This window comes from Cynoglossus semilaevis, chromosome 10 (assembly GCF_000523025.1).
Source record: "Cynoglossus semilaevis isolate Cse_v1.0 chromosome 10, Cse_v1.0, whole genome shotgun sequence".
Lineage (NCBI taxonomy): Eukaryota > Metazoa > Chordata > Actinopteri > Pleuronectiformes > Cynoglossidae > Cynoglossus > Cynoglossus semilaevis.
In genome coordinates this window covers 6,928,327-6,940,889 of record NC_024316.1, presented here as the reverse complement: position 1 = coordinate 6,940,889, position 12,563 = coordinate 6,928,327, and the positions used below count along the sequence as shown (strand labels likewise).

Genomic DNA, 12,563 nt, shown 5'->3' with positions numbered 1-12,563 from the left:
GCCCTACATACACAATGTCAGTTTTTATAGCAATAATTAATAATTTATAACGATCCATTAGTAATCCATCCTTTGACAGTCATCAATCTGCCAACAGATGAGATCAATATAACCAAGAATGGAAGGTTCTACAGACACTCTCAAGAGATTTATTTTCATTCAATTTATAGTCTGAAGAAAAAATGATCCATATCCATATCGCTGTGTCAGAGTTTTGGAAAATTAGCCTAAAATCCAAGTGACAGAGTTCTGCTGGACAAACATGACATTACATGCAGCCATGCTTGAAGAATAAGGCGTTAATGCTCAGCTGGTTAATGCGTTACTTGGAGACAACATGGAACACTTTGACATCCACTGGGAAAGCAGAGTGAGTGTGGACTGGGCCCAATGGGGGAAGAAAACAGCAGCCATAGCTGTGGTTTGGATGAACAGCTGTCCTGAGAGGGCAGTGTTATGTCTATTGTGGCGCAGCTTTTGGGAATCTAGTGTTTGTGCCAAAACTGTTTTGCTGTTGTATTTTTTGCATCTAAAAGTGATTTTTAAAAAGATAAATCAAATAGCATGTAAGATTGTTACATCCCTAAAAAGATGTTATTGATTAGTGTTCACCCTTTGGTGCAGTTGTTTTTTTTAAATCACAAGATCTCTTTGTGAGTAAAACACAAATTTACAATATTTTACAAGCTGACTGAACATAGTGTGTGAAAAAGACAAAGACTACTGAGGAACTGTATTATCTGTGGAGTTTGGTAGGTTTTGAGAACAACTCTTCATGCATTTCTAGGATAACCTTTGAAGCCCATAGATATTTGATCTCGTTCTCAATTCTTCACTTATGGTCCAAATGTTAAATGTCTGATTTTGGGTTGTGTTTATTTAAATATACTTTGTAAAAGCATTGGTTGATAAACAAACAATAAGCTGAAAACACTGCTGTGTGTGTGTGTATCAGGCAGTGTTCTAGGTGTGAGTTTCCATTGGGACTCATCTGTCCAGGTTAATGCTACTGAGATTTAGTTGCCACTGGTTACACCCCTCCCTATCTGCATACATGTGTTGTGGAGCTTCTTTAGCTGAGCTCCGGACCACCCAGGGGACAAAGCTTATTGTCTGTGTTCAGCCTTTGACAAGAAAGAGAGCAGTCAAACCTCTATGTGAATAAAAATAAATTATGATTTTATTTTTTTAAAATGATGTGCTGGAGCAATTAACAATAATAGTCACTGCGAGGCAACAAACTCTTAAAACATTTCAGTTTTCTCTCCTTCCTAATTTAATTTTATTATTTGATACATGATAACAGAGTGTTATCTTGGAAATATTAAAGTTGGCAAATTTAATAAGTTAGCCAAGAGGAAAACTACATGATGGCCAAAAATTGTTAAAAAACATAATGAAAAAAATTGAACTACTACTGCTATTAATTGTACTTTGATTGATAAATTGAAATGAAAAATTAATTTTTAATTTTTATTTATAATTAATAATTTTTAATAATAATGTTTGTCAATACTTCATTTACTGCTACTACTATGTACAATATGTAACAAAAACATGTATAGGAAAAACCGCTAAACCGCTAAACCGGTAAACGCTAAACAAATGTTAGGCTTACATATAGTTTACCAAGTTTAGGACAACGTAGTTAGACTAATCACCCCAACAAAGTGTCAGATAATAGCTGAAATAGTTAAAATACAGCTTAAGGCTTAACAAAAGCAGTCCACAAGAACTCAACAGTTAAACTAAACATACAGTTAAACGTTAAGATAAACACATCTTAACATTAGCTAACGACATAGCTAAAAGACTACATATGTGTTGTGTTGACAATAAAAAAAAATAAAGTTATTTATACTCCAGTCACGGTTAGCAATGTTAACTAACACCTCATGCACAGCAGGGACAAAGACACACAGAGACATCATCAGTTGGAAGAGGCAGGCTAGTAAGTAGCACTATCTGACAGTATTAACCAGAGATCAGAGGAGGAGATTACCGTGGAAAAAGATGCAAATTGGCAACATTAATATCACAGACTATGATCTGATACTGTTCATAAAACGGGTGACATCACACAAGGCTAAGCTCATAATGACCTTGGTTTTAATAGGCAGGTTGGGGTGCAGTAATCTGGTTTAGCATAATCTCCTTCAATCTCTGATAAATGCTTACAGCATGTATCTCTGGAAGAGTGCCCTGACCCCGTTGGTCCGCTTTGAAGCATTAGTGACATCTGCTGTTGTACACAGACAGACAGACACAAACATACACAGACGGCCTATTATTCTTCTTTGCCTTGTTGACATAGCAAGTTTAAATTTACCTCAACATTTAAATATCCCTCAACCTCCCATTTATTTCTATTTTCTCATCTTTCTATCCACGTGGTAGTGTACATTACAAACCATCATATTCTATCAATTACTACCTAGAACTCCAAACACAAATCCTGATGTTGATCCTGATTTTCTGCAGTCATCCTGCAACCATCGCCCTAAATTAAGGTAGCTATGCATAGCTACAGTATTTATGTTGTATATTAGCCGTAAGGTCACATTAGGGTCACCACACCCATGACAAATGTCTTATTCGCACAATAGTTTTACCCTCTGTACGCCTAATAATTTGGAAGAATTCATTAATGCATCCCATGTTTCTACCTCCACAACAGGAGGTGATCATCTATTTCAGGTTACTGACATTTGCATCCGCCTGGCCGGGCATACCATCATGTGGTTAACATTCGTGATTGCATACTGTATACTTGTTTGTTGGGGTTGCATCAATTTTCCTCTGCTTCTTTGCTTCGCATTTTAGCATTGCAGATTAAGTCAACATATTCAATAGAACATGTATTGACAATATTCAGGAGTACTTTGTTTACTAACCTTTAATTATTTTATTTCTATATACTTTAAAATATTTTTATTTTTTTTAAATTTTATTATTTCCTCAGTTTTGCACAATTACTAGAGATCGGCACTCTCCTTAGTGACTTTTACGAGCTTTTTATGACTTTTTTTAATGGCACAACCTTAGTCCTGTCTTTAAAATCCCTTTAGAATCAACCTCACTGTGTAAACTGTACAAACTTAATGATTAAAGATCAGCTGAAAAGAAACAATTTAGTGCTGCTTGCACCCCCCAGTGGCAGAATTAGGTTCCTCAGTCACGTGCTCAAGTTAAAAACAGGTTGAAGAGGTTTCACAGAGGATTCTCTGGGTTTATAGCTGATCCAAAACCATCAGAACGTGGATAGAAAATAATCTGCCAACAACTGCTTATTTGTATAAATAGTTTTTATGTACTGTTGATCAAAAAACCCTACAGTGAGTGTGTGCGTGTGTGTATGTGACCAGATACAGCTACCGTCCATCATCACATAGGTACAACAGAGGTGGCAGGAGAAGGCGGGGAGCTGGACGGAGAGGAGTAGGAGACCAGAGCCATCAGGTTGACGCTGTACACATTGTTCTGATCCCCTCTGACAGTCAGAAGCACACGAGCCTGCACAACCTCATACGGCTGAAACACACACAAAACACATGTACGATATAACCAGTAATTGCAGTAGGTTCTTAAAAATAATTAAAAAAAAGCTAATTTCCCAGGACATTGATGGTGAATGGTGACTAAGCTGTGATTTCTCCTTGTCAGTATTAAAAACACAGAAGACAACGTTTTTGACCTTTTATATTTGGATATTGCATTACTAGAAACTTTTGTGTGGATTAATCCTTGATGTACTTTTTGCTCAGGACAAATATTATATAAATAATTACAGAGTGACGCAAAGACAACAACTGCGCTCTCCCTAGAAAAAACTATGCTTTTCCACTTCGAACAAAGTGTTTCTTTCTCACCTTGTATCCACTTTGAGGACTCCACGTGATGGTAATGGTTACTTCTTTGCCTGGTTCCACATTGCTTTTGAGGGGCTCAACAGTGAAGCCCTGCTGCTGAATGGGCAACACATCATCCCAGTAAAACTCACCACTCTGGAAGATATGTGAGAACCCCCCCCCCCCCGTAAAAGTATAACTATAACTATATACTATTTTTTTAAAGGTAGCATTGCAATAAACATACAGTGATAAAAATATATTTGTAATATATTTATTTTCTGTTACAATGTTTAAATCTCTTAGTTCGGCTACTGTAGGCCTAGGCAGCTGGAGGAAACTCCCATTTTGCAATGAGAATTCAATGTGTGAGTTTGACCTTTAACATTGATTTTCATTCATTTTTGATCATGTCTTTTTTATTTTTTTTATTTAACTGCTTAGAAAGAAATCCAGGTTACCAACTACACATTATTAAATATGTATTAGCAGCATACTTTTGAGTGACTATTTAAAACCTGTTGCCTCTACATGTTATGGTGCTCTCGATGGCAGTACCTTTTTGGACTGTGTAGAGCGGATACAGCCCACCTTCAGCTCCCTCACTGCAGGTGTAATGACACCCTCACTGATGCTGGCCCGCAGAGTCACAAGCACAGGGGTGGTGATGTCATTTTCCTCTGTTACAAAAAAGAGTGGATGTTAACAGTTTACCCATGGAATTCACTGGCACAATTAATTTGCGGCTTTGGATACAAAAGACCCTGTTATGTATTCTTATCAAAAATAAGCTTTGAATTTTATACGTAAGGCACTAAAATATTTCCAGAGGAAACTTTGATTAATAGAACCACACAGCATCAGTCTGTTCATCTGTTAACCGAAAGGTTGGTGGTTCAAGCCCACCCAGGGATGGTCCCTTTCTTAACGTAGCCATTATCTGATTTTGACAAGCGTATGAAAGTGCAGCAGTACCAAAACACCTGTTAATATACTTGGAAAACTGATCTGATTCGTCCTAAACTACACTTAAACAAACATGCATGTGCATCTTGAGCTAAGCATTGATTGATTTTCTAAGTGTGAGGTAGTGAGGCAACAAAAAGAAAACAGTCCAAGGTTGGTCGGTTGTAATGGGGGTCAGGTTGAAATTCTGACAGTAAGTTTAGTGAAAATGGAGGCAGAGGCGAGAATTATTAGAGAAATATTTTAAAAGTTCCTTTTGACTGGGTGCAATCGGTCAGCGTGTTTAGCTGTTAACTGAAAGGTTGGTGGTTCGAGCCCACCCAGGGAAGGACTCATTACAGCAAAGAGTTGATTTTGACTAGGGCTAACTTGAAGTAATTGACTGTACAAGTCTTACTACAAGAATAAAAGACATCTAACCTAAGGTAAAATATTTCAAACTGTGTAGAATATAAACATTTTAAAGTGTTATCAACAGTACTGTATTAAACAACTGAATGACTGTGTTTTCAATGAAATACCAGCTGTGTGGGAAGGAGACAGAACGGTACCTGAGGGTGGAGTTTGATAGTCAGTCAGAGGAGGAAGCAGCGATTCGATGGGCACCGTCAGCATGTCTCCTCCATACAGATACATGTTGTGTGAAGAGGCTGCACCCTTCAAATCTATTATACACAGATTTTTCTGGGAGACAGAAAAAAAAAGATTAAATTAAATAGAGGACAGATAGGACATGTTCAGAATGATGGCCGAAGTAAGGTGGAACAAAGACAGGAAGTAGACATACTAAAGTTTGTGTGGTGACCTGCTGACCTTGTTCATGATCTCTATGGTGAGTTTGTCAGAGTAGTAGACAGATGGGTGGTCCGGCTGGAAAACGATGGTAATGTTCAGGCTCTGTCCTGGACCAATGACGCCCTCTGCTGGCACCACACTGAACACATTCGCCCCACTGTAGTTCTGGGTTCCTGTGTAAAATAACAAAAGAAATAGTTTCAGTATAGAGCTCAATTATTTGCATCACCCTGAAGATACTGGGAGGTAAAAAATATTCAATATTTTCAATGGCCTTCACATGCATTATTAGTAAACCCTGAGCTGTGGGATTAGTGTTAGACCTTGAAGGTAAACAAATTATAAAGTGAAAGTATTAGAAAGTCCACTTGGCAAAAAGCATAACAATAATAAAAGCGATAACCAAACAGGATGAGAGTTTGCACAAATAAGGGCAAAGGTGGCTCAAAGGAAGCCACAACATCCAAAATTCAATGTTACTGCCATGAAAATTATCAAATCAAAATGACCAGTCTCATTTTTGACCTATAGACACAGTTGAACTGGCTGATGTGATCACTACTACCTACCTACAACAGGCTGCAGCTCAGGGTCTGTGTAGTCTCCTAACAAGATGTTCAAATGTTCGATTCCACCTTTAGGTTTGGACCGACACAGACTGGCTAGCAAAGCTCTGAAACCCACTGCCACTGGTGAGCTGTTATGTAACTGCAGACAGAAGTGGACCTCAAAAACACTGGCAGAAACTCAGAAGTAACCAGTCAATATAAAGAGTTACTGACCTCTATGACTCGTAAGGTGCTCTCTTTCTCCAGCACATAGCCAAAGTCCAGCAGTCCTCCGGGGTGGGACGATGTGACATCAGGGATCACACCCTCCCCACGCAACGTTACCTCTAGATTCATTGTAGGGGTTTGTATCTCTAGAACCTCACAGAACTAGAGAAGAAGAGGGACATTCTTTATCATCAGATATGTCCACTAGGATTTTTAGACAAAATGAGCTTCAGACAATTTATGACCAAATGTAACAATGCTTTGTTTGTTTATTTGTACTTCTATGCAAATCTATCTGGTCTTATTTACCTTGCTAACTGTCAAAATATCAAAGCACAAAATTTAAGTTTTTTAAAAATTAACTGGAAAGAGTTCCTTTCTTTACAGAATCACTGTAAAACATTTTGTGTTTGTGGAAGAAGTTCTTAGGTTAAGTCACTTAGGCTACGTTTTTAGGTTTAGGTTTTTAGGCTCACGCCACCACCTACTGTACTACAGTGTGCGGTCTCATAGTATGACCAGTGACTTTTTGAGCTTACTGCTTATGCCTTGATGGGAGATTCATTTTTTATTTCACCCGATGCGAATTATCACACATTTGTATACATTTTAACCGACTCATGTAACATAATTATGACACTAGATTTACAAATATTTTAAACCAACCTTTTTGTCCACCGATGGATAGAAGGCCAGTAGCAGAGTGTGCTGATCCCCAGGTTTTATGATCCTAAGTGCGTTGAGGATGGAAAATGGACCAAATATGTCCAGAACTGATGACTTCAGCTTCAAGAAAGTCAGAGAAAAAGAGCGGGAATGAAATGTGGATAACTGACTAACTAAATAAAGGTGAAGAAATCATTAGTCCTGTAGAAAAGATACCTGAAAAGACTCATCTGAAATGTTCTGAACTGTGAACTCCTTTATCACTTTGTCTCCTGTGAAGCACAGAGAGAAGCACAGACAAGGAGGTCTGTCACAGTCTGTTTACAGTGTGTTCAAAACCATCAAACCGCAGAAATGTTCAGAGCCGCTCACCTATAGACACCTGATGGAAGTCTATGATGGTCAGTTCGTTGTCTGAGACCACCTGGAGACAAGGCCTGACGGCAGGACACTGCAGCTGCAGGTAGAGTGTGTTAAAGGGGCTGAGGAGACATCGGACATAATACGAATATGAAATCAAGATTGTGGGTAATCTCTGACACAGTGGTAAATGTCCCTTTAATTTACAGAGTCTGACAGGAAAACAAAACCTTTATATAAATATAACATTCCTTCCTTTATTGTTTTGTAGCTCACATGCTACTGGCTGGAGAACAGAATTACACCATCACTGACATCAAGATGACCTTCATATGAGGATGAGGTTTTACATAAAAAAGTTGACATTTTGTCAAATTTGTTTTTTATCTTTTTGGCTAAAAGTAAAAAAAAGTTGTATATTCGTATGAGACTAAATATGCGGGTGCAGTGAAGTTACCTCCACGCTGGCTGGGCTTGTCTGTTGTCCTCAGGAGGATCTCCGTCTGATATAAAACACGGTATGGTGTACTCCTTGTATCGCGGAGCGAAGGTGTGGAGCAGAGACGTCTTGGCCTGCTCATACAGCTCCGACCTGAGAACACAAGACCTCACACATTTGAATAAAACAACAAACGCTGCTGTAAGATTTTCATCAAGGTTTCCAGCTCCATCAGGATCCTTCCAGGAAGCTCTGAGACAAGATAAACGTATGGACTGAAAACCAAAAGAAGACGCGGGAATGAAATGATGACGAAACTGCTGGTGAGTAGGAGGAAGACAGAATCAACTAGTCAAAAGCTGTGTGTGTAATTTATATTTCAGTGTTGTTGGACTCCAGGCTTCAGACCAAGTCATTAATTACTTACACAGACAGACTGTCAGGGAGAATTTTGAAGGCATTTTCTGAGCGAATAATTCTCTCCTTTACAGCACCAGCTTTTTTTGATATTTGGCTCCTGAATATTTAAAGAAATCCTACATGGTGTCAGATTGACTAACAGCCAACTTTAAAAGATCATGTAACTCTTACTTTAGTGAATCTTTTTAATGTTGATTTTAAAGACCCGGAGATGCTCTAAAGCCGAGGTCTCTAACCCAGCCTTCTCTCACTGAACGGCTTTATGTCAGACAATATTCTAACAGAGCAGTCGTTAAGGTGCTGTGAAAACACATTACCAAATAAAATGATACGACCAATATTAAAACAAATATAAAGTGAAAACAGTAAAGTGAACTGTTACTTTTAAGTCATGCTGTTTTTGAAACAGAAGATGAGACAGAAGCTGAAGGTTCGTCTCTTGTCTCCTGTGTAGAATAAAATATCTTTCACGCTGTAAATGAATTAAGTACAACTATATGTTGGTTTTTTTTGCTCTGCTGCCCAGTACCATATGACCCAGTACCGACCCAGGGCTCAGTGGTTGGAAAATACTCCTCTAGACTGTCTGAAATTAGGGTTGTAACATTACTAAGGTTCTAATAAAGGGTCTATCTTTGCAAGAAAAGGAAAATCATGGATTCAGAAATGGATTCTGCCCAGTACAGCCAATGAGAGAAAACATTTTGAATATGCTTTCTGTACAAATTACAAAGAAGTTGCTTTGTAGACTCATAGTGCCTTCTGTTGACTGGCCTAGCTGCAAGATCTGTAAAATATTTCCATACCATCAGGAAAATCAGACTCTAACCATGGTCTTTAATGCAAAAAAATGGACCTACAGTAAATTCCACCTGTTAAATTGAATTTAATGTTTGATTCATTTTCTTAAAAAAATCTATATTACATCTATGTTAAGTACAAATTTGAGGAGTAGGAAAAACTCATACCCTTCCACTACGTCGTCAATGGTTGGAGATTCAGAGACCTTATCTGTTCCCTGGTCCCCTGATGTGTCCATCTTTTGGGATTTGGCTTTTTTCTCCTTTTTCTCCTTCACAGGTTCTGGTAGGACTTCCTTTTTAGGCTAAAAAGAGAAGACAGACGTGAATAACTGTTTCTCAGATGAGAAAAAATGTTGCATATTGTGAGTTTGGATGCAAGAATAAAGAATCCATACATCCTGTTCCTGTTCCGCGTTCAGCTGCATCTCCTCCAACTGCTTGAGCAGAGCGGCTTCCTGAAGGAGACGCAGTCCTTCTTCCTTGATCTCTCGATCCAAAAACGTAGGCTTAAACGTCACCTGAATCAGGCATTTCTGGTGAAAGGAGAAAAGTTTTCACGAGTCACATGCATGGAGATTACAAAGGAAGTGGATGTGAATGTTGTCACACAAGTATTGAGAGGAATTAATTCATTTAATTTCCTGTCTTCACATAACGATTTTAATTCAACTACAAAAACATACATTTTCTTCACTCCCACTGGAATACCAGTAGAGGGCACCATTGTACTTTAAAGGCTCCAAGCAGGGACGGTTTGTTTTCTGACCATGTACTGCTTTTATACAGAATATTCTTCCACAGACCACAGACAGCATATGATGTAATCAAGTCTCACGCTGGATCTGTCCACACAGTCACATCACACTGAACCAGCAGACGTTTAACTACATTTAGATTTGGTCTAAGTTTACAGTTAACGTTAGGAGAATAGCTTTTTTATTTTTAAATAAATGCACATGAAAATTAGACTCACACAGGATTACTTAGACCGTATGTTGTAAAACAGAAAGAAGGTTGACTTAATCTTAGATTTAAAGAAAGTCTGGTTGATCTCCTGCTCAGTTAAAAGCCAATTTCCAAGGCTGTAAAGGTTTTACATCATCCTTTAGATCCAATTTGGCTTTATTATTTTATAATATCATAAGTAGAAAAGTGACAATTCATCGAGTATAAATCTAAAGAAATGTATATAAACACGTTTTCATGGTGGATCACAAAGACAAGAATTAGACAGTGAATCTGACAAGCACGGCTTCGGAGACACGTTCAAGATCAGGACAGTGGTCTATTCATAATTAGAGCTTACTCAAATGATAAATAAAAGAAACAAAATGTCCACCATCGTTACAGTTTCTCCTAATGATGTAGAGGCATTTGCGTACGTTGAGACAAGTAATCAGATTTTCATCTGTGAAACTGGAGGAGCAGCTCTTTAACATAGACAGTAATTATTCTTCCACTCACCTCGCCGGGGAGCAGGCGTCCTGTGGCAGGTGTGAGGGTGATGTCTGAATTGTTGGGCAGGAGGAAGGAGAAGAGTCTGGGAGGACTTTGGCCATCCTTGACCCCTGCTGCGTCTGGAGGTTTTGGCCTAAAACGGCTGCTCTGGTGGTTTGTCAGTATAATGACAGCAGTGGAGTGATCTCCTATTGCTGTGGCTCCAAAGTTCACCAGAGTGTGTGAGAGCTCCAAGGGAGGACGGACACCCACTCCACGGCAGGACAGCAGGAAATCTCTAATGTCAAAGCAAAGAAGGTGAAGCGGTGAACAAGATTTTCTCAGAATTGGAGAAAAACACTGGAGTAAATTCACATGAAAAATACTGTATTTTCTATACCATATGTCTTCACTGCAGAATTATTCTGTCAAATATCAATAAAAAATAAACCGGTCTATGAGTTGCATTTATTTTTTAAATATTTCACTAGAGAGTGAGTTTATTCTGAGAATCATGGTCTGCAAAATACTATAAGTAAAGGACAAAAAATAAACCTGTTCATTCCAGATTTGCAGTGGAGGGAGAACTTGTAGTCTATAGCTTTGACGGCGCTCAGCATCAGACTAATCTCCAACGTTTCTTGTGGGAGTAAAGTTCCAAAACCATCATTGGGTTGGATCTCAACATACTGCAGTCCATGGAAAAGAAGAAAAAAATGGCTTAAGACACAAATCCTGCAGCCCATCAACACCACTGTTCATGGTTCAACACAGCACCACAGCTGCTACACAACATCCAGAGGTTAGAACTCAACAGACTTTGGAGATTTAAAGATCCTCATTATTCCACTAGATTTCACTCGCATAAATCATAAAATAGTACAATGTTTTTAACCTGTTGAGAAACTTAATACTAATAACCTGTAACCTAATTATTCAGCTATTATCTCTACTGTATGTGACTATACCTATATCTCGGAAGAAAAAAAACCCCATCCTCCATCAAAACTGACTGCAATGTCAGAGGAGTTGCCATGGTGAGACCCACACTTTAGGAACTTAAACACGTTAAACAAGTTGAAAACCCAGTTCCTCTGTGAAGTACCTTTGGAACATTCAAGAAGCCAAAATCCTGAGGCAGCAGGGACAGGTTGGTCAGACGAACTGTGTTCTTGATTGACTGATAAATGGAACAGTAGCCAAAATCCACCTCGGCACGATCGAACTTAAGATCGGAGCAGGTCACTACTGCATGAACTGCAAACGGGATGGGCTGCACCTGAAAATCAGATGTTACATTTTTACACCCAACCCAAGAAATGTTGACGAATCTGAAAAACACTGAGGACATTTTGTTGAAAACACATGCTCCTGTTCCTGTAACTACTCAGAAAGTCTTTTTTCAAATTCTAATTTATAAATGTGCATACATTTTACATATACAGCATCTTTTTTTACTTTTTACATTTGATGTTGTGTATAAAAAAAATAAAGATTAAAGATCTACATTGTCTTATGTAGTGAGCAGCACTTTTTATAACCTCCTAAAATGACATGATTTTTAATCCAGCTCCCAGGTCCAGCTCAGCAGTTGACCTGGCGTCTGCAAAAACACTTTCCTGCATGTTGGAGGAATTTACTTACTGCATATATCACTGTGTGTGAGTAAATATGTATAAATGTGTGTGTGTGTGTGTGTGTGTGTGTGTGGGATTGGTTTAAAGCCAGAGGCTCAGAGCCTGGGGTGGGGGCAACAGCTTTGGTGCTCTACAGGAGCATCCTGGCCAATTCTCTTTGGCTCTGCTTCAGACTCACACCCCCACCACCACCCACAATCCTCTGCTCCTGTCCTAGTCCACATACAGACAGAGGGAGAGAGAGTAAAGAGCGAGAGACACTCAGAGACAGAAGGGCAGAGAGGGAAAAAAAATAAATAAATCGAGGTTGGACCGAGAAGATAAGGGGGAGGAAGGTGACAATATGGCCGGAATCTGGAGCATACTTCAGATTTTGATTTACTTTGAGACACATGGAGAGAAAACACTGGCACCAG

The 12,563-nt window shown here is 38.8% G+C and overlaps 1 protein-coding gene across 1 annotated transcript in view; it reads right to left on the bottom strand.

Moving 5' to 3' along the window:
* Positions 1-1,156: 1,156 nt before the first annotated feature.
* The window catches only part of cfap74 (cilia and flagella associated protein 74), a 42,384-nt gene continuing 30,977 nt past the window's right edge, over positions 1,157-12,563 (bottom strand). Inside the window, exons 25-40 of the mRNA XM_008318421.3 lie at positions 11,616-11,789; positions 11,066-11,199; positions 10,538-10,808; positions 9,469-9,606; positions 9,239-9,375; positions 7,869-8,003; positions 7,424-7,533; positions 7,268-7,323; positions 7,052-7,171; positions 6,392-6,547; positions 6,179-6,317; positions 5,628-5,782; positions 5,366-5,498; positions 4,407-4,528; positions 3,870-4,004; positions 1,157-3,531 (exon numbers count right to left, since the gene is read on the bottom strand). Of these exons, the coding sequence (XP_008316643.2) occupies positions 3,385-3,531; positions 3,870-4,004; positions 4,407-4,528; positions 5,366-5,498; positions 5,628-5,782; positions 6,179-6,317; positions 6,392-6,547; positions 7,052-7,171; positions 7,268-7,323; positions 7,424-7,533; positions 7,869-8,003; positions 9,239-9,375; positions 9,469-9,606; positions 10,538-10,808; positions 11,066-11,199; positions 11,616-11,789 (2,262 nt within the window). The 3' untranslated portion in view covers positions 1,157-3,384. The remainder of the gene's footprint in view (positions 3,532-3,869; positions 4,005-4,406; positions 4,529-5,365; positions 5,499-5,627; positions 5,783-6,178; positions 6,318-6,391; positions 6,548-7,051; positions 7,172-7,267; positions 7,324-7,423; positions 7,534-7,868; positions 8,004-9,238; positions 9,376-9,468; positions 9,607-10,537; positions 10,809-11,065; positions 11,200-11,615; positions 11,790-12,563) is intronic.